At 39.6% G+C, this 19,960-nt stretch overlaps 2 protein-coding genes across 2 annotated transcripts; one reads left to right on the top strand and one right to left on the bottom strand.

Moving 5' to 3' along the window:
* The first annotated feature begins 1,426 nt into the window (after positions 1 to 1,426).
* LOC121735464 (serine/threonine-protein kinase mTOR-like) lies at positions 1,427 to 13,793 on the top strand. Its single transcript, XM_042126298.1, has 12 exons — positions 1,427 to 1,845; positions 1,926 to 2,693; positions 4,139 to 6,714; positions 6,790 to 6,956; positions 7,033 to 7,318; positions 7,412 to 9,153; positions 9,609 to 9,768; positions 10,124 to 10,339; positions 10,628 to 10,999; positions 11,611 to 11,817; positions 12,566 to 12,673; positions 13,156 to 13,793. Exons 1-12 carry the CDS (start codon positions 1,623 to 1,625, stop codon positions 13,639 to 13,641), a joined length of 7,311 nt encoding a protein of 2,436 aa, XP_041982232.1. The 5' UTR covers positions 1,427 to 1,622; the 3' UTR covers positions 13,642 to 13,793.
* A 5,147-nt stretch (positions 13,794 to 18,940) lies between these two features.
* On the bottom strand, positions 18,941 to 19,760 carry LOC121735469 (cytidine deaminase-like). Its single transcript, XM_042126303.1, has 2 exons — positions 19,673 to 19,760; positions 18,941 to 19,422 (listed from the first exon to the last, which is right to left on the bottom strand). Exons 1-2 carry the CDS (start codon positions 19,707 to 19,709, stop codon positions 18,998 to 19,000), a joined length of 462 nt encoding a protein of 153 aa, XP_041982237.1. The 5' UTR covers positions 19,710 to 19,760; the 3' UTR covers positions 18,941 to 18,997.
* Positions 19,761 to 19,960: the final 200 nt, after the last annotated feature.

The raw sequence follows: 19,960 nt of genomic DNA, 5'->3' as shown, positions 1-19,960 counted from the left end.
GATTTCAGAAGTCTAGCTATAGCGGTTATTGAGTAAGAGCCTGGAGACAGACAGACGGACAGATATCGAAGTCTCAGTAATAGTGTCCCGTTTTTACCCTTTGGGTATGGAACCCTCAAAAAGAATGTCAAATATAATATATTTTAAGAATAAACTAAACCACCCTTGGCTGCATTCTACATCCTCTATCGGTTGTATGATTGTATCACGGGGAGTGCTCTAAGAAATTGTTCGCAATCATACCTCCTGCAACTTTTCGCCATCGCTCCACGCAAAGACTCCATCCTCATCACTTTGATGAGTGGTAGTCTTTCACTGTGCGTTTTTTGCGTAACTTTCTGCTGCGCACTGTAAAACTCTGAAATAAACTGTCACTATATTTTCAATACGACCTGCAAACTTTCGAAGGCTGGCAACGTACTTGAAGCTCTTCTAATGTTGCGAGTGTCCATGGGCGACAGTATAGTTGCTTTCCATCAGGTGATCCGTTTGCTTGTTTGCCCCCTTATTTTATAAAAAAAACGACCATATAACCGATATCGTGTTCTATACCAAACTAACATTCATACTGTCAGAAAAGTGATAAATATTTAAACATTAAATTCATAAATACGTAATTAAAACACTGTACATCTGTATTAAAAATGTTTTTACTACATAGTAATCGCCACACTATCGTTTGTAGCATCGCGTCGTCCTGAGTATCATATAGATTCCTATAAGAAAAGTCAATTAGTTACGATCGTTTTTAAAGTACTCGGTGATTGTAAAATCCAAAAAGGACATTGTATTTGGGATACAGTATAAGACGTAGTCTACTATGCCACATATAAATGGTTTCAATCGATTCCGGGTTTTTGGTCCATACATTTTTGGGCATTCGCCTTACTGGTTTTGGGTGTCCAATTACTAAAATTTTGTCCCATAACTATTGTGTACGTATAGCCACATTACACATACCATTCAGTTTTTACTAAAAATCAATATAAACTGAAAAACCATCGCATTTTTACGTTTACTTTTTTAAATTAGATAATTTATGAATACAAATATTTTATTTATTTTTATTTCATGCGCATTATTTATTTTTTACAGCTAGCTGTCCAATGACTGGTAGTTTACGCAATTCGATAATAAATTTTTGTTTGATCGAAGATTACCTTTTTACCTTCAATGTTTTAAAATATATTATCAGGTACCCATTTTAGAAGTTGGAACTGCTGCGTACGTTGGTTTACGTAAAGTTAAAAATTGAAATTGAAAATCGACGTTGAACTTTGAAGTTTGAAGTACAAGACATCATGTTACACATGAAAAAAAAACTTAATGTCAAATTCAAACAGTTCCTTGACCCTTGTGCTTGTCAAAGTCTAAAATGTCAAAAATACATTTTCAAAGCGTTTTTGCACGTTTTGTTTATTTTTAAAATGCAATTTATTATAAATTTAGTGATTAAATAAATAATAACTAAGCTCTAAAGAGGAAAATAGCAGTAGAATCTAGTAAAAATGTGTTGCATGGAAGTTCATTAAGTAAAAACATGATGTGAAGTTATATAGTGGAAATACTAAATGGTAAAATAGTTTTGTTTGTATCCTATTGCCGGTAAAAAGTCAAGAAAAATGGCCAGTTCCCAGGTGTTTGATTTGATAATAGGACTTAAGTCCCGCCATACGGAAACCAGGCATAAGGCTATTAGAGAGCTTCTGCATTTCGCGAAAACTGATCTTCGTGAAATGTCTCAAGATGCCTTGAAGCAAACTTTGGATGACTTCAACCAACATATTCATGCACTCACATCCAGCTTCGATAATTTCGAGAAGAGGGCTGGCATTTTAGTCATTGGTATGTAACTTTTTCGCTTAAATTGTCTATATGTATAACGCTTAGAGTATGGTTTACCAGCCTGTTTTGTTTTTTTACAGTGTGTTTAATTAGTGGCGAAAATGATATAAACAAAACGCGCATAACTAGGTACGCCCAATATTTACGTAACATTTTTCCATCAAATGATACAAATATATTGGAACTGGCATCTAAGGCAATGGGGCGTATTGCTGCCTCCTATGGCATAAAAAGGAGTGAATATGTCGAAAATGAAATGACAAGAGCCTACGATTGGCTATCTGAAGACAGAAATGAATCAAAACGACTATCTGCATGTTACATGTTAAAAGAATTAGCAATAGCAATGCCTACGTACTTTTTTCAGCACATAAATGATTTCTTCAATCATATTAAACTAGCCTTAAGAGATCCTAAGGAGCAGGTGAGAGAGGCAGGAGCTAAAGCATTAAGGGCAGCTTTTGTGATAACAATACAAAGGGAATTGCCGGGACAGCTACACAAAGCTCCATGGTATGCTCAATGCTACGAGGAAGCGTTAACATCATTCTCTGATCATGCTCTTAGGGAATGTGGTCTGAGCAGAGATGAAAGTGTACATGGTGCCTTATTAATTTTAAATGAACTTATGAGATGTTCAAATGCTCAATGGGAGAAAGAGTACACAATCCTGATGCAGAAGTTGGATTCAAAACAGGATGTGTCAGATGAAATGACCACCTTTCATACGAATAACTACACATGGTCATACCAAAAGTACTCTGATGAGAAACAGTTGAATGTTGCTACATATCAATCAGCTAAATGTAGGCAACTAATTACAGAAAAGTATGACAAGATTTCCTCAGGTAAGTTACAGTTAATACAGTAGGACCTCGATAGTCCGAACACCCAAAATATATACCCTGTTCGGATGTATGCAGGGTACGGATTATAGTATGCAGACATTTTTGAAGGCATTTTTTGGATGTTGAAGCCATGATAAAATTTACTTTGCCCAATGTTAGGCAAGTTCAAACCAATTTACTATTAAATGATGAGAAAATGAATTTGGTGGACTCCACTATATTCTTAGGCATTACATTAGATAGTAAATTACAGTGGGGTCCTCATATTGCTAATCTTGCAGGTAAGCTCAGTTCTGCAGCATATGCAGTCAGAAAAATTAGGGAAATTTCTGATGAAGACACGGCAAGACTAGTTTATTTTAGTTATTTTCACAGTAGAATGTCTTATGGTATCCTTTTATGGGGAAACGCTGCCGACATCAATACAATTTTTGTGCTGCAGAAGCGAGTTATACGCTCAATTTATAAAATGTCAGCTTTTGAATCTCTGAGAGAAAAGTTTAAAGAAATTGGTATTCTAACTGTTGCTTCTCAATACATTTTGGATAATGTATAATAGTTAGAAAGAATTTAACTAAAATTAAAACTAAAAGTGATAGTCACGGTAGAAACACTAGAAATAGGCACAAGCTGGAAATACCAGTGATCAGACTTAGCAAAATAAGTAAATCTTTTAAAGGTCAATGTGTACGCCTTTACAATAAAATCCCGGAAAACGTTCAAAATCTATCAATTAATAAATTTAAAAAAGTAATTAAAGAACATTTGTGTGCCAAAGCCTACTATACGGTCAACAATTTCCTAAACGATAGCACATCTTGGGAGTAGGATGGCTGCTTGCAAGGCTGCTTCTACATTTATTATATGTGACTTACAATTGTGTATTCATATTGTATAGATTAAGTTATTTACATTGTAAATTTTATTTTTTTAAAAGACAAATTTTCCACTTTTTTACTAAAAAGTGGCCCCGTGCGAGTTTCTTACGCCGATTCTTCTCGCCGGGTTAGTTCCCGAACCGGTGGTAGGCAACATGTAGTTCAACATTCTGAAAATATTTGATTCAAATTTATTCAGAAATAAAACAATTTTTATTTATTATTTTTTATTTATTTTAATGCATAGTACAAAGATATGCACCTATAACAAAATGGCAGAATAGCGCGCGGAGCAGTCAAAAACAATACGTGTAGTACTTAAGATGTCTAACTCGGTACTAGAATGCGCCGGCGCGGCTGCGGGAGTGACTTTTGCGGGGAACTTCCCCGCACAAGTCCCCCGGGGGAAGGGAGGTCGTTCGGATAATAGAGGTGTTCGGATTAGCTGGAGTTCGGACTATTGAGGCCCTACTGTATAAGGTATTGATGATGACTTAGAAATATTAATTTGTATTGCTAGCATATTATTTGTTGGATTGTTAAGTAAATTAGTAATGTGTGTTTCAGATGTGATGGCACAACAAATATCCAGATCTCACAGTGTGCACCAGATGTTATTGTTAATCATTCCAAGGTTAGCAGCATTCAATAAGGAATCTTTCTCTAAAAAGCATTTAAAGTCCACCATAAACCATTTGATAACATTCCTGAGGGGTAGAGAAAAGGAGAAGGCCATTGCATTTACGACTTTAGGGCTAATATGTGTCGCCGTTGGGGATGAAATACAACAGTACTTGTATAGGATAATTGAAATAATAAGGTTGTCCTTGCCACCCAAAGATTTTACCAAAAAAAGAACTGGCATGGAGTCCCCATTGTTTAATTGTATAACATTACTGGGGTTTGCCATGAAAGAGAATGTCGCCGCTGAAATCAAGGAGTTACTGGACCCCATGTGTACAACTGGTCTCACTCCTCAACTGACCACATGTTTTAAAGAACTGAGTCATAATATACCATCAATAAAAAAAGATATAACCGACAGACTGCTGAATATCCTCTCGTTGATTCTTAGGAAAAAGCCTTATTTATCCCAGAGTGTTGAGTCCCACGCAGGATTCTCTTCCTCTGCCTTAATTGAGCCACATGATTCTATTAAGTTAGTTTTAGCTTTGCGTACTTTAGGGTCGTTTGATTTTGAATGGAATAACACTTTGATGTCCTTCATAAGGAGATGTACAGATTACTATCTTCAGAGCGAGCAGCACGATATTCGCTTGGAGTCGATAAAAACTATCGCCAAACTGTTAATAAAGGCGATAGAAAGAACTTCTCAATGTAACTCGCGAACCTTGAATATGATAGTTGACGAGTCTATCGGCAAACTTCTGTCGGTGGGTCGATCAGATTTCGACCAAGAAATTCGCTACAAAGTTCTGGAAATTTTCGTCAATCCCATATTTGATAAGTTCCTAGCTTCGGAGGAGCACTTGAGCTGCCTATTTGTTGCCGTCAACGACTCTAGCAGTGACATAAGCGAGCTGGCGTTGTGCATTGTGGGTAGACTGAGCAACTTGAATCCCAGTTACACGACGCCGGGCTTGCGTCAGTTGTTCGTGCAGATTCTAATGGAGCTGCAGTATTCAAAATCCGCTCGCTCTAAGGAGCAATCGTTGAAAATGATCAACAATATTATATCCCATGCACCCAGGCTAACACGACAGCTAGTCGATACGATACTCAAAATCCTAGTGCCTAAATTACGCGACGAGGATAGCAATTCGGCTATGATATGCACGACATTGAAAGCGATAGGTGATTTGGCTGAAGTGAACGGCGGGGGAAATGCCCTGCAGGAGTGCTTATCGGAGCTGACGTCGATCCAAGTCGAGATTCTATCCGACCCCAACCAGTCCGAGAAGAGAAGTGTCGCGTTGTGGTCGTTCGGGCAAGTGGTGAGCGCGGTGGGCCACGTCGTTACACCTTACATGGAGTATCCCAATTTAATGGATCTGCTCCTCAGCTTTCTAAAGACTGAGCAGCAATCGCGGGATCGCAGGGAGACGATACGCGTCCTGGGACTTCTTGGGGCACTGGATCCATACAAGCATAAAGTGAATCAAGGTCTCATAGACTTCCAAACTGTTTCGACGCTTATCCCTATCGATGGGAACACCCCCACCTACGAGAGTTTCGATGCTAATATAAGCGAGATGCTGGTAAATATGTCGCCGCTAGTTTTGGACGAGTTTTATCCGGCCATCACAGTCGTGTCACTGATGAGAATCTTGCGCGACCCGGCTCTTAGTCAGCACCATATAAGCGTAGTCCACTCTGTTACTTATATTTTTCAAACTCTTGGCATAAAATGCGTTCCTTACATTTCTCGCGTCACCCCTAGCCTTCTGTACGTGATACGCACCACTGACGACGAAAGTTTCCGAGAGTTTCTATTCACCCAACTCGCTCAACTAATATCCGTAGTCAAAATTCACATTCGAGAGTATTTGGAGGACATATTCAATTTGATTCGGGAATACTGGACGCCCGACAGTCCTCTGCAGCCAACTCTCATATTGCTGATAGAGCACATAACGGTAGCCATCGGGACAGAGTTCAAAGTGTATCTTAGAAAAATACTACCGAATATATTGCGCGTACTTAAGCACGACGTGAGCAAAGATAGATTTTTGACGGAGAAGCTTTTGATGGCAATCCAGAAGTTTGAAAACAACTTGGATGATGTCCTCATGTCTGTTATACCTGCTGTGACCAGTCTGTTTGACGGACGCAATATTCCAACGTCAGTTTCCAAGCTAGCCATGGAGACTATTGAACATTTGTCTATATATCTGTACCTACGACCGTACTCGGCGATCCTCATCCAAGCTCTCGCTAAAGTGTTGGAGAACAACCCGACTCTACGCCAGGTAGCCATGAACACACTCTGCGCTCTAGTGGTGCAACTGGGAAGAGATTACATCGACTATATACCTTCAATAGATAGGATCCTTGTGAAACATAAAATACATTGTTCGAATTACATAGTATTGATAACGAGACTGCAAGGTATATCTACTTTGGCATCCGACGACGATTATATGGACGAGACGAGGCTCCGACTGAGAAATTTGAAGACTGATGTAAGTGTTAATCTTTTTGTTATATTTATTACATCAAAAATAAATGCTCCACTGTTATAATCAATTCAATTTCAGGTTGTGCCTACAAGTGATATGCAATCGATTCAAAAGTTAGCTCTAAACATACAAAACTTACGAAAATACTTCTCCGTCCACAACCTTATATCGAAAGAGGATTGGTTGGAGTGGCTGCGTCAGTTGAGTATCGGTCTTCTGACCGAATCTAACAGCCCGGCTATTAGGTGAGATTACACAAATACAATAAAATAGTTTATACAGATAACACATAACAGCATATTATATCTCTTTACGTTTTAGGGCATGTGCGGGCTTAGCACAGATATACACTCCATTGGCTAGCGACCTCTTCAATGCCGCATTCATGTCGTGTTGGACAGAACTAAAAGAGCAACCCAGATTGGAGATAGCTAATGCGTTAGAGAAAGCACTGACCGTACCAGACGCACCCGAGTTGGCTCTAGTTGTTCTCAATTTGGCTGAGTTCTTTGAACACTGTGAAAAAGGAACCCTGCCTATATCAATCAAACTTCTCGGTGACACCGCCATCAGTTGCAGGGCCTACGCCAAGGCACTCTATTACAAGGTAAGATAAATCTATTATCTATTACTAATAACATCATTTTGCAGAAAACATTGAGATTTGAGAAGCATATTAATTTTTACATCTAAATTACAGGAAGAAGAGTATAGAAGAAACCCGTCAACACAAGTCATCGAAGCTCTGATACACATTAACAATAAACTGCAGCAAAAAGAATCCGCTAATGGCTTACTCGAAAAAGTGATTACCCAACAGAAAACTGGTGATAGCTTACTGAGCGTCCATGTGAGATGGTACGAGAAATTACATAACTGGGAGCAAGCCTTGGAGCTGTATGATAAGAAGCTAGAAGTGGAACCGCAGGATTGTGAATCCAAACTGGGGATGATGCGCTGCTTAGAGGCTATGGGAGAGTGGCGTAAACTTTTCAACATATGCGATGCGTCCAACAACGAGACTTCCGAAGAAATCAGAAAGAAATCGTCAAAAATTGCCGCAGCGGCAGCTTGGGGCTTGCAAGAATGGGATAGTATGAAGAAGCACGTCGAGTGCATTTCGGAAAACACTCTGGATGGGTCGTTCTACCGAGCTATTCTGTCTATTCACGACGGACTCTGGTCGGAATCTAGACATTACATCGATTCGGCGAGAAGTATTCTCGACGTCGAACTGACGGCCGTCGTTGGAGAAAGTTACCAAAGGGCATACGCGACGCTGGTGAACGCCCAACTTCTGACGGAGCTCGAGGAGGTCGTGACATACAAGCTGGTGGAGGAGCGACGAGGAGTCATATACAAGTCCTGGTGCGCGAGACTGCAGGGGGGCGAGAAGCTGGTGGAAGACTGGCGGAAGATACTCCAAGTTCGCAGCCTAGTTATGTCACCGCAAGAAGACTTCCAAACTTGGCTGAAATTTGCGTCGCTCTGCCGAAAGACTGGTGCTATCAACCAATCACACAAAATTGTGCTGTCCGTTTTAGGAAGTGATCCGATTACGAATCCCGATGTGCTGCTACGCGTGCAGGATCCGAGGATAATATTGTCCTACTGTAAGAACCTGTGGGATGTCGGTAATAAGAGATACGCGTACGATATATTGCAGAGATTCGTCGAGAGTTCGGAGCCGGGTAGCGAGGAACAGTGTAAGTTACTCGCGCGCTGTCATCTCAAGTTGGGCTCGTGGTGCGAAATGCTTCATGAGATAAACGAAGATTCCATACCCGATATTCTGAGAAATTACGCTACAGCGATATTCCTAGCCCCAGAGTGGTACAAAGCCTGTCACGCTTGGGCGTGTATGAACTTCGAAACGGTGCTGTTCTACAAGCAACAGGACAACCTCTCTGAAAGCAGCATCGCTGGTGCTTCGGGTGATAAAAAAGTGTCAAGAATTGAGTTTATTAATACCTACACCATACCAGCTATAGAGGGATTCTTCAAGTCAATTAGCTTGTCCAATGGCAGCGCTCTGCAGGACACTCTTAGGTTACTGACTCTGTGGTTCGATCACGGGCACTACCCGGCTATATACGATGCGTTATTCGAGGGTATTCGACAAATCGACGTCCAAATCTGGCTTCAAGTGATACCACAGCTGATTGCAAGGATAGATTCACCAAGGAGTTTGGTCGCGAAACTGGTCCATATTCTGCTAATCGATATCGGCAAGTTGCATCCGCAAGCGCTGGTATATCCCTTAACGGTTGCGACGAAATCTTCGTTTGTCACGAGGAAGACTGCTGCCAACTATATCCTCAAGACCATGAGCACTCATTCGCAGAAGCTAGTGAGTGAAGCGGCGATCATTTCGGAGGAGTTGATAAAGGTGGCTATGTTGTGGCACGACCAAGTCTATACAGCCCTGGAAGACGCATCCAGGTAAATAAACTACAACACCTATTATTTTGTTAAGGGGAAAGTGTTATGTAACACAGTTTTTGAAGAGTTTAGTCTTTAGAGTTAATACTCTCTTCCGCTTCTTTAAAACGTCACCTAAGAATTTAGTCAATTTCTCATACATTATCTGTCAAACTGTTAATTAAATTGAAGGTTAACCATAATTAAACTTCTCTGAGTGCGGTATGTCTCTATCCCTTTTCCCACGTAACACATCGTAACGTTTCATAACACCCACCCTTCCCCCTTATCACGTTACTTAATACCTCAACGCTTTTTTATGGCTATTTATATTTTTTTATACATTGTATAAATGTATTTTCATTTACATTACAGCATTAGTTGTCTATGTACAAATTATAAGTTACGTTTGTGAGACAGCTTAATAAAGTAACAAATAAGTATTGATATTTACATATTGTTATGATAATTCTCAGGTTATACTTCAGCGAGAAGGACTACCGCGGCATGTTCCGCACGTTGGACAAGATGCATGCTATGTTGGAGCGGCCGCCGGAGACGCTCAAAGAGGTGTCCTTCCTGCAGATGTACGGTAGAGACCTGCAGGAGGCGCAGCGCTGGTGCGAGCTATACAAGGTATTCTAAACTAGATGATTTGATTCTTGATGGTTCTATCAGAGAAGTTGATTCCTAGTCACATGGGGGACCTACGTAGTTTGGTCGCGTTGCGTCAAACCCAGCCGACAGATGACAATTAACATTAAATTGACATGATCCGACCAAATGACGTTGGTCTGTCAACTGCCTAGGAATCAATTTACTCGATGGTACAAAGTAAAAAATTGTTAATTTCACGACACTATTTTTTAACGAAAGCAGTGCCAATATGTTGCAACTACTTTCTGAAACAATACTTTCATAAAACTAATTGCATAATGTATAATACTAGTATCCTAATGTAAATACGGCTTAATGAAATAAATCTTTTTAGGAGACGAACGACGATCGCTACATGAACTCTGCTTGGGAGGTGTACTGCACCGTCGTGCGGCGCATCGGCGGGCAGTTCCGCGCGCACACGGCGCTCGAACTGCAGTACGTGAGCCGGCGGCTGCACGCGGCGCGCGACCTGCAGCTCGCCGTGCCCGGCTCCTACGTGCCGCGCCGCCCGCTCATCCGCATCGCCTGCATCAACACGCACCTCCAGGTATACCGTGACCTTGAGATTGGCGAGCTGGAGGGGACAATCGGCAGAATATCAACCAATGTTTGTTATTGGTATCAGCTGCTAAAGCTCGGCCAATTATTCATTTACAAATAACTTGTCGAGGAGGACATCCAGAGCAGAAAAGTCTTGAGAGTTTTTTTTTTCATTTATACAAAACCGTCTTAAATATTATATAACTTTTTATGAAAACCCCCGACGAATACATAAAATCCTTTAATGACATTACAGCTGCTTGAAATAGAAATTAACCCTACATCTCTGTTTCAGGTGATCAAATCGAAGCAGCGTCCGAGAAGACTGACCATCCAGGGTTCGGATGGCAAACAATACATGTTCCTGCTGAAAGGCCACGAGGACTTGCGTCAAGATGAGCGAGTTATGCAGCTGTTTGGCCTCGTCAATACTTTACTACGATCCGCCCCGACGACCTACAGACGTGATTTGGCCATACAACGATATGCTGTGGTGCCCTTATCTCCAAACTCCGGGCTGATAGGCTGGGTGCCGCACTGTGATACTCTTTACAACCTCATAAGTGACTACCGCGATAAGAAGTCAAACAAGATGGCGCTGAACACGGAGCAACAGATCATGTTGCGAATGTCGTCGGATTACCAGAAACTCATGCTGAAGCAGAAGGTTAGTCATATTTGAGGCTTTTGTAAATTGTATCCGTCATAAGAGTAATGTTTTTCAAGTATGCTTTTATGTGCTTATATTACTTTGCATGCTTAGGGCTATAAACATTTTTATGAGTTTTTGAGATTTTCTGACAGCAGTTCATTTATTCAACAATCTAAAGCTGGTGATCGCACATTTATCAGCACTCAGGCGCCGAACGTGCCGCATTCTAGAATTGGTTGTATGAAATGATGTGAAGCGTCGCACATTCGTCCGCACCGTACGCGCCGCATTTCGTGTACTATGCGGTGCGTTCGACGCGTACGGCGCGTACGGTGCTGAGACTGCTGACAAATGTGCGATCAGCTTTATCGTAAGACAGTAACATCGAGTAAACAATAAACAAATACAACTTCTACTTATTCTTTGTTTTCTTTTTTGGTATACGGGAGGTATACCAAAAAAGAAAACGAAGAATTGTTTTAGGAGTTGCCAGCTTTACCATACTACTTTTTTTCTTTTTTAAAAACAGCTCCTTCGTGAGTCGCTAATGTCAGAAAACTATAAACTTTACAATGTTTTATACGCCCTGCAATTTCAAGAAAACGTCAAATAACAAAACTTTTTAGGTGGAGGTATTCGAGTACACACTCTCGCAGACGCCAGGCAACGACCTAGCCCGCCTGCTCTGGCTGAAGAGCCCCTCAGCCGAGGCGTGGTTCGAGCGCCGCACCAACTACACCCGCTCCCTAGCTGTCATGAGCATGGTGGGATACATCCTGGGCCTCGGAGACAGACATCCGTCCAATATCATGCTGCATAGAGTCACGGGAAAGGTACTTGTTGGAACGAAGTTCCTTATCGCGCGTTCGGCGTAAATCTGAAGGCTAGATAGAACGATATTTGACCTTGATTTGACCTCGACACTTTTTTTATTAATACCTGCATGTTAGGGGCAGAGGGCGTTGATAGTAAGTATTTGTGTGCGTCAACTAGATAGCGTTTTTTTTTAATAAACAGCAACGCGTTGTTAGTGTTCCTGGGCGTCAATAGATGGCGTTTTTTTAAATATTTTTTTTGAGTATGTAATATGTATACAGGTTTTTTGAACATAAGAAATAACTTTGTTTCATTCGGGTGTCCCTTGACACCTCTCAAGTTTTTTTTAATGTTATCAAAATTCAGATAAAGGTGAGATCGCAATAAGCGACACTATGCAACGCGATGCTCGTGCGGCGTAGTGCGGCTTACTTAATAATATTTCATACCAAGAATATTTAGTAGTAACGTGTCGCGTCGCTAGCTGCCGCGTAGTGTCGTTGTAGTGTGGTCTCGCCTCAAGATTAATATAATTGGACTTGATATAATGTGATACCGATCTGTGTATGTGCCTGTGACACACAGAGCAATTTTTGAGAGAGATTGGCTTGTGTAAAACAGTCAACATTGAATCTCATGAAAACGAACACATTATTCACACCGATCAATTGTAATGCTACATAATTTTTAATTTTGATGCTGGTGTAATTTTTTTTTTCTATCTATATCAATCTTCGCCCAATTCATATAAGAAATTACTCAAAGGTTCTACACATCGACTTCGGAGACTGCTTCGAGGTGACACAGACTAGGGAACGGTTCCCGGAGAAGATACCCTTTAGACTGACGAGAATGCTGATCAAAGCCATGGAGGTGGGTTTATTTATTTACATACTTTAACATTTAAAAAAAACTGTGTCTTTGCATTCGTAGTGGATGATTTATACAGTATTTTCAGAGCGAAGTAACCACTCCTCATATACTGTAGGGCCTGGGACAAGATTTAAATGCCCGTATGGTTGCCCAAGCGCATACGACATTCTCGCAACATAGTCGAACTAGTCCAGAGAAAAGAACTAGTCAATACGTCTGGGACCAACTATGTGCGGGTTTCCTCACGATGTTTTCCTTCTCCGTACGAGCGTTAGTAGCTTATTGAGAAATAGAGTGATTAATAATAATTAAGTGCTGGTTTAACGACTGGTGATCTAGTGCTAGAATCCAGTGACACCAGTAACTTGTCTCACTTCATATGAGTCAGAAGTCGCAAAAGGTTTCTTGTAATAATTTATGTTAATACTCGGCCATAATATGCTGTACGTTACAGTCTTAATACATGTCTGTTTTTATTCTAGGTGACCGGCATAGAGGGTACATTCCGAAATACGTGCGAGTCCGTCATGGAAGTGCTACACAACAACAAGGACAGCGTTATGGCGGTGCTAGAAGCGTTCGTGTACGACCCGTTACTCAACTGGCGGCTAATCGATAACGAGCGCCGATCGGCCAGCGAATCGTCATTCTCATCAGACATGGACTCGCCTTATTCCCTCCCGAGTCGAAGTCGAACTCGATTGCACTACGAATCGATCGAGATGCCGCCCGAATCGAACTTAAATAAGCGAGCGTTAGCGATATTAAATCGGATTCGAGATAAACTTACGGGGCGCGATTTTCCGAACGCATGTACGAGCGAGGATGCGAGCGCGCCCGCAAACGAGCACGCAAATGAGCACGCACCGTGCGTCACCGTGCCGCAGCAAGTGCAGCTGTTACTGGATATCGCTACAGATAATGAAAACCTCTGCCAGTGTTATATTGGATGGTGCCCATTCTGGTAGAGGATGTAAAGGTATGATTTTAGTATAGTTGAAAATAATATTAGTTTTTCGTATATAAATTTATTTATACCGCCAAACTTTATTAACAAAAAACACTTGGTAACCGATTTGACAAAACGAAATTGCGTTGACGAACTAAATGTGATTTTTGTGACTAATTAATAGTAATGTATACATAATAATATTATTATGATGATTTTTAACCATCGAAAGTTCAAGAAATAATACTGTAAAATTCTATTTACTCCCAAGCTTAGAATTATATACTTGTGATTAACTTGCAATAAACATATAATTTCATTTATTTAAGCGTGTAATCATAATAATATGATAAGCAACGTTTAATTTCAAATTCTACTGTGAATTATTATTGCATAACATAATAATTATTATTCATTGAATCTACTTATTAAAATTATTCTTCTCAATATAAAAAAACTACATTTATTCAACTTTCAACTATCTAAGTTAATGTATAGCTTTATTTATTTTAAACAACTGGAAGTACTAATTATGAATAAATTTCCAAATCCTCAAAACTGCCAATGTAACTTTACCGTTTAAAAAAAGACATATTACCTTAGGGCCGGACACATAAACACGATACGACGTCGTGTCGTACCACGATATGGTGTCGCTTTACGATGCGACGTCGCGTCGTCGGAATCTACGACGAGCATCGTAAAAAACTACGTCGCGTCATCGTAACGTGCCACGATACACGGCACGACGTCGCGTCGTAGAAACTCACGATGCGTTCCTGTGTCAGTGCCACAGACCACAGTTGTTATTCAAAATTCAAAGACGCCGCATCGCGATACAATACGACGTCGTATCGTGCTTATGTGTCCCGGCCCTTACACATTGCTGTGTGTGTAAAATAATACAAGTGACACATTATAAGATGGCGGCATTTCTTCCCATTCCCGGCCTTGGGCCAAATAGCCATATGGATTTTATGCTTATGTTTTCGGGATGCGATGGGTCATAGACAAATTCTCCCTGCTGCGCGACAGAACTTTAGGCGATAAAATCTTTTTGATTCTTAAATATAATTGCAGTGCATTAAGTAAGAAACTATTTATATTTATACGTTAAGTTTATTTGTATAAATAAACATTTTGCTAAGACTGATTTATGTTTTGTTATTTGTCAAATTAATTAATTTTATAGGTTGTGCTTCAAACCCTTTTAGGAATTTTTTTGGCCAACTTCCAAAAAAGGAGAAGGTTCTATGTTCGACTTTGAGTTTTTTAAACTCATACAGTGTTTTGGTGGACAAGGCTGTTGGTTTATTCTGATTAAATTTTGATGTTCTTTATAACTTTAAACTTATAAGGTTAGATAAGGGTAGCTGTTTATCTGATTATATAAAACAAACAAAATACAATCTGATAACGACTGTTGTTTTGTATTATTATGTAAAGGTCATTCAAGAGATCAAAACAAATATGTAAATAAAAACGGCCAAGTGCGAGTTGGACTCGCACAGAAAGGATTTAGGGTTCCGTACCGTTACAGAGCGGAAGTAGGCAAAAAAATATTGTGTTTTTTGTATGGGGCTCCCTTAAATATTAATTTGAATTATTTATATTAAAGTACAAAATATATAATCAAGGATTTTGTAAATATTTCATTATTAATTAATATAAAAAAATAACGAGCAAAAAAGGCCAAAAAATACTTTTTTTGTATGATATTACATTTATTTTGTATTTTATAATAATTGTTGTTATAGCAGCAACAGAAATACACAATGTGTGAAAATTTCAAAAGACTATCCATAGAGGTTCTTGAGGTACAGCCTGAAGATAAACAAACGTCAGGTGTAGACGGACAAACATCGAAGTTTCAGTAATAGGGTCCCGTTATTACGCCTCTAGTACACCGACGCGACGCAACGCTGCGAACTGCGAAACAGCGGCGAACCGATTTACTGTCTCACAGGACAATGGCTTATATTGCATCTCGCTCTATTCGCCGCTGTTTGGCAGTTCGCAACGTCGGTATACTAGAGGCGTTAACCTTTGGGTGCGGACTGCGGAACCCTAAAAAATTTAAGGCAAACTTATGGTATACTTCAACCGCTCTTTTTTGTGAATAATCGACTAATCAATCACGTTAAATGTTTCACGAGTAGGCAATAAAAAGAAAGTTTGTATTGAAAATTTTATTGTGTACAAGATCTTATTTCTTTCATTTAATTACGTTCATAAAATAGGAATGCCTTTAAAAGCTTATAATTCTATACAATGGTTCAAAGAGTCTGTTAAAAAAAATATTGTGGAGATGCCCCATGTCACCATGTGTATATAATATATTGTGGGGCATCTCCACAATATATTATACGAGCTTTTGCCCGCGGCTTCGCTCGCGTTAATAAGTATTATTATATACAAACTTTCATCCCCTATTTGAACCCCTTGGGGTTGGAATTTATCAAAATCCTTTCTTAGCGGATGCCTACGTTATAACATCTACCTGCATGCCAAATTTCAGCCCGATCCGTCCAGTGGTTTGGGCTATGCGTTGATAGATCACTATGTCAATCAGTCAGTCACCTTTGAGTTTTATAAATACAGATACCATAACCAGTATAAGCGATATAGACTATTGTAGAGTTTATTGCGTTTATAATAATTACCCATGATCGTCGATTGAGCATACCGTAAAGCAATGTTTTTCAACATTTCATATAATAAAAAAAAATATACTGTGGAACGTGTCCGTAGGCAGAGTAGGTATTTAGGCTGCTGCAGAACCCTTCATGGGCGAGTCCAACTCGCACTTGACCGCTTTTTTACGTTAGGGACCCCCCCCCGCTTATCGAAGCAATATTTACGCCCGTGGGGGGTGGCATTTTTCAGTTTTTACCCGCCTGAAAAAAATTGAAGATCCGGGACTGAGTGAACTACAACCTACAACCGCCAACTCGTTGATTATCTCGATTCAGTTCGCTGTGAATTGATCCTTAAACTTGTTATGTGAAATCAAACATCTACATAAGCGGTCCCCCGACACACCTTGACAACAATTATGGACTAAAATATTACTTTACACAAGTTAGGAATTATTTGAACTTAAAGGCAGTTAATATTATTTCATCACTTTTTAAAGTTATTTGGCGGGGTTTTTTTTAAATTTCTTAATTTAATTTTTTTCATGTGTTTTTGTAAAAAACTCTCCTTATTACTTTTGTTAAGATTCTTCTACTTATTATTATATTATTATGAGTCTTTTTTTGCTGAAATAATTCTCTCAGCCTCTGCCGACCCCCTACAACAGCTTCGCGGGGGATCGCGGCCCACAGTTTGTAAAACACTGGTCTATCTTTCATTAGAGTCATGAGTCTGCTACCACGATTAAATCAATTGTGGTAGCATTCATATTCATTCATCAAGGCCAATGAAAGAGGGTTATTATTGTGGCAATAAGACTGGGTTGCACCAGCTAACTTTAACTTTAACTTCAACTACAGTGCAAAATGTCAAATCTTTGGGTTAAGTTAAATATGGCTTCCTTACCTCCGCTCATACGTGAATTTCTCTGGTTAAAGTTAAGGTTAAAGTTAAAGCTAAAGGACGCCATATTTAACTATAAAAATAACTTTAGTTAAACTTTAACTTTAACCACGGCTCTGGTGCAACCCAACCTAAGACTTATCTATACTAATATTATAAAGCGGAAGAGTTTGTTAGTTTGTTTGTTTGTTTGAACGCGCTAATCTCAGGAACCACTGGTCCGATTTGAAAAATTATTTCAGTGTTAGATAGCCCATTTATCGAAAAAGGCTATAGGCTATATTTTATTGCGCTAAGACTAATGAGAGCGAAGAAATAGAGAAAAATGTGGAAAAAATTGGGGAAATTATTTGAAAGGTCTTATTTGAATGCGCTAATCTCAGGAACTACTGGTCCGATTTGAAAAATTATTTCAGTGTTAGATAGCCCATTTAAGTCTCGAGAAAGGACAAGGAATACTAATTTTGTCCCGGAAAATGTACCGTTGCCGCACAATAAACTTTTATGATTATCGCCTAAAGTCTAAACTATTCAATCTATAGTTTAGACTTTATGCGATAATTTTGATGAAATTTGGTATGGCAATATCTACTTTCAGTTTCAGGAAAGGACAAGGGATTCTTTTTATCCCGGAATATATACGGTTCCCGCCCGATAAACTTTTATGATTCTCGCCTAAACTATTTAATCTATTTTGATTAAATTTGGAATGGAGATTGGAGATACTAATTTGAATTTGGGACAAGGAATGTTTTTTGTCCCGGAAAAATGTGCGGTTCCCACACAATAAACTTTTCTGATTTGCACGTAAACGACTCAATCGATGTAGGTACGGGAACAACTATAAAGTCCACGCGGACGAAGTCCGGGCAACAGCTAGTAAATTATAATAGCTAAACTACGGGATTCGACGGTAGTCGGTACATTGACATTGGCGGTATAGAGTGCGGTAGACTCGCTACACTTGACATCATTACGACTAATAACATGAGTGTTCCTCGCATTACATTCTCGTATAATTTATAAGCGTAGCTAAGACGATAAGCTTATTATATCCGCGAGGATAAGCTTAATATAATAAGCAAGTAAGGCAAGCGTGAAATTGGTAAACTAAGGTCGGATTCTTGACAGGATTTTTAGGGTTCCCGTACCCAAAGGGTAAAAACGGGACCCTATTACTGAGACTTCGATGTCTGTCCGTCCGTCTGTCTGTCTGTCTCCAGGCTGTATCTCAAAAACCGCTATAGACTTCGTAGTTACTATAGACCTAGACTTCTGAATTTTTCACAGATTGTATATTTTTGGTGCCGCTATAACAACAAATACTAAAAACCAAATAAAGTTAATATTTAAAGGGGGCTCCCATATAAAAAACACGATTCCCCCTACTTTCGCTCTTATCGGTACGGAACCCTTCGTGCGCGAGTCCGACTCGCACTTGGCCGATTTTTTAAAGTGCTTTTGGGTGGCTATAACCAATCAAAAACTGTTGAATAGATAAACTCCTGTTATAAAGTCTCAGGAACCGCGGCTATCTGTTTACCAGTTAGAGATAAAACCATCTCGATAGTTTACATGTTCTTGCAGCATTGTGTATAATAATTATGGATTATTGACTTTAATTTTTTACACGATTTTAACATTCTTGCGTATAGAACTTGTCTCTTTCGCGACTTAAAAGAGAGCTTTAAAGAAAACGTTCATTATGGTTTCATCTCTTTGTAATTACGACAAGAGACGGTTTCAATATTAACAATTTAAAATAATCATAACTTAATCATATAAAATTATATCATTACCTACAATATTTTATCACAAACGTGCGCAACACGAATTCACGAAATAACACTATCTTCCTTATAACTGACGAACGAGAGCGGTAGTATCTGCGATAGTTTGGTACACAGAACTTTGTCCATGGTAGGTCTGCTGAGGTAGATGTCTATATCGCCGTCGGAGCCCCGGAACTCGCTCAAAGTCTGTCGGCAGACGCCGCAGGGGGCAGTAAAGCTGTCCTTCTGATGTGCAACAACAGCTACGATTTTGAACTTTAAGTATCCGTCGCATACGGCCTTTGGAACCGCCGCGCGCTCGGCGCATATACAGGGTGTAAGAGCACTGTTCTCTATGTTGCATCCGGTGTACACTTTGGAGTCCTCCTCAGTTAGAATCGCTGAACCTACAGCGAAGTTCGAGTACGGCACGTATGCACGCTTCCTTATTTCCACGGCTTCTTTTATGAGGTTTTGCACTACTTCGCCTGTAAAAGAAGATTTTTATCACTACAAGCTTACAGAATTTTTTTCCTTGACAGAGGTTAGGGGTCAAATGTTCTTATGTAGCAGATAAACCACACAAGATGATAGTGATGATTGTAGGTCACTGGCAAAATTAGCGCGCTCCAAAATAGATGACAAACTATAATTTACGGGAGCACACTATTGGTAATTTTGTCTTCATGTTATCTAAGAATATTATCTAGATTTTCATTTATTATATGTAGTACTTACTCAGCGAATTGAAATCCACAATTTCGAAATTATCCATTGTTGATCGATATTCGTATATCGTCGTGTAAAGGCGGGCTCTCTCGCGGACGGTCACTGCCCAACTGATTAATCTAATCATCGCTTATTAGATCGTTGTTTCCTCGCGTTGTTACTTGTTGTGGACTGTGGTCGTTGGTACGATAATTTCCACTAAATTTCTAGACATCGCGAAATAAACACTATCTAGAGTTGGTAAATTCATGTTTTTTAATATTGAATAATGTAGCTGTTGCCCTTTCACTGTTTCTT

The sequence above is a fragment of the Aricia agestis genome, chromosome 17 (genome assembly GCF_905147365.1).
Source record: "Aricia agestis chromosome 17, ilAriAges1.1, whole genome shotgun sequence".
Lineage (NCBI taxonomy): Eukaryota > Metazoa > Arthropoda > Insecta > Lepidoptera > Lycaenidae > Aricia > Aricia agestis.
Note: the sequence above shows the minus strand (reverse complement) of the source record. Positions and strands in the feature narration are given on the sequence as shown.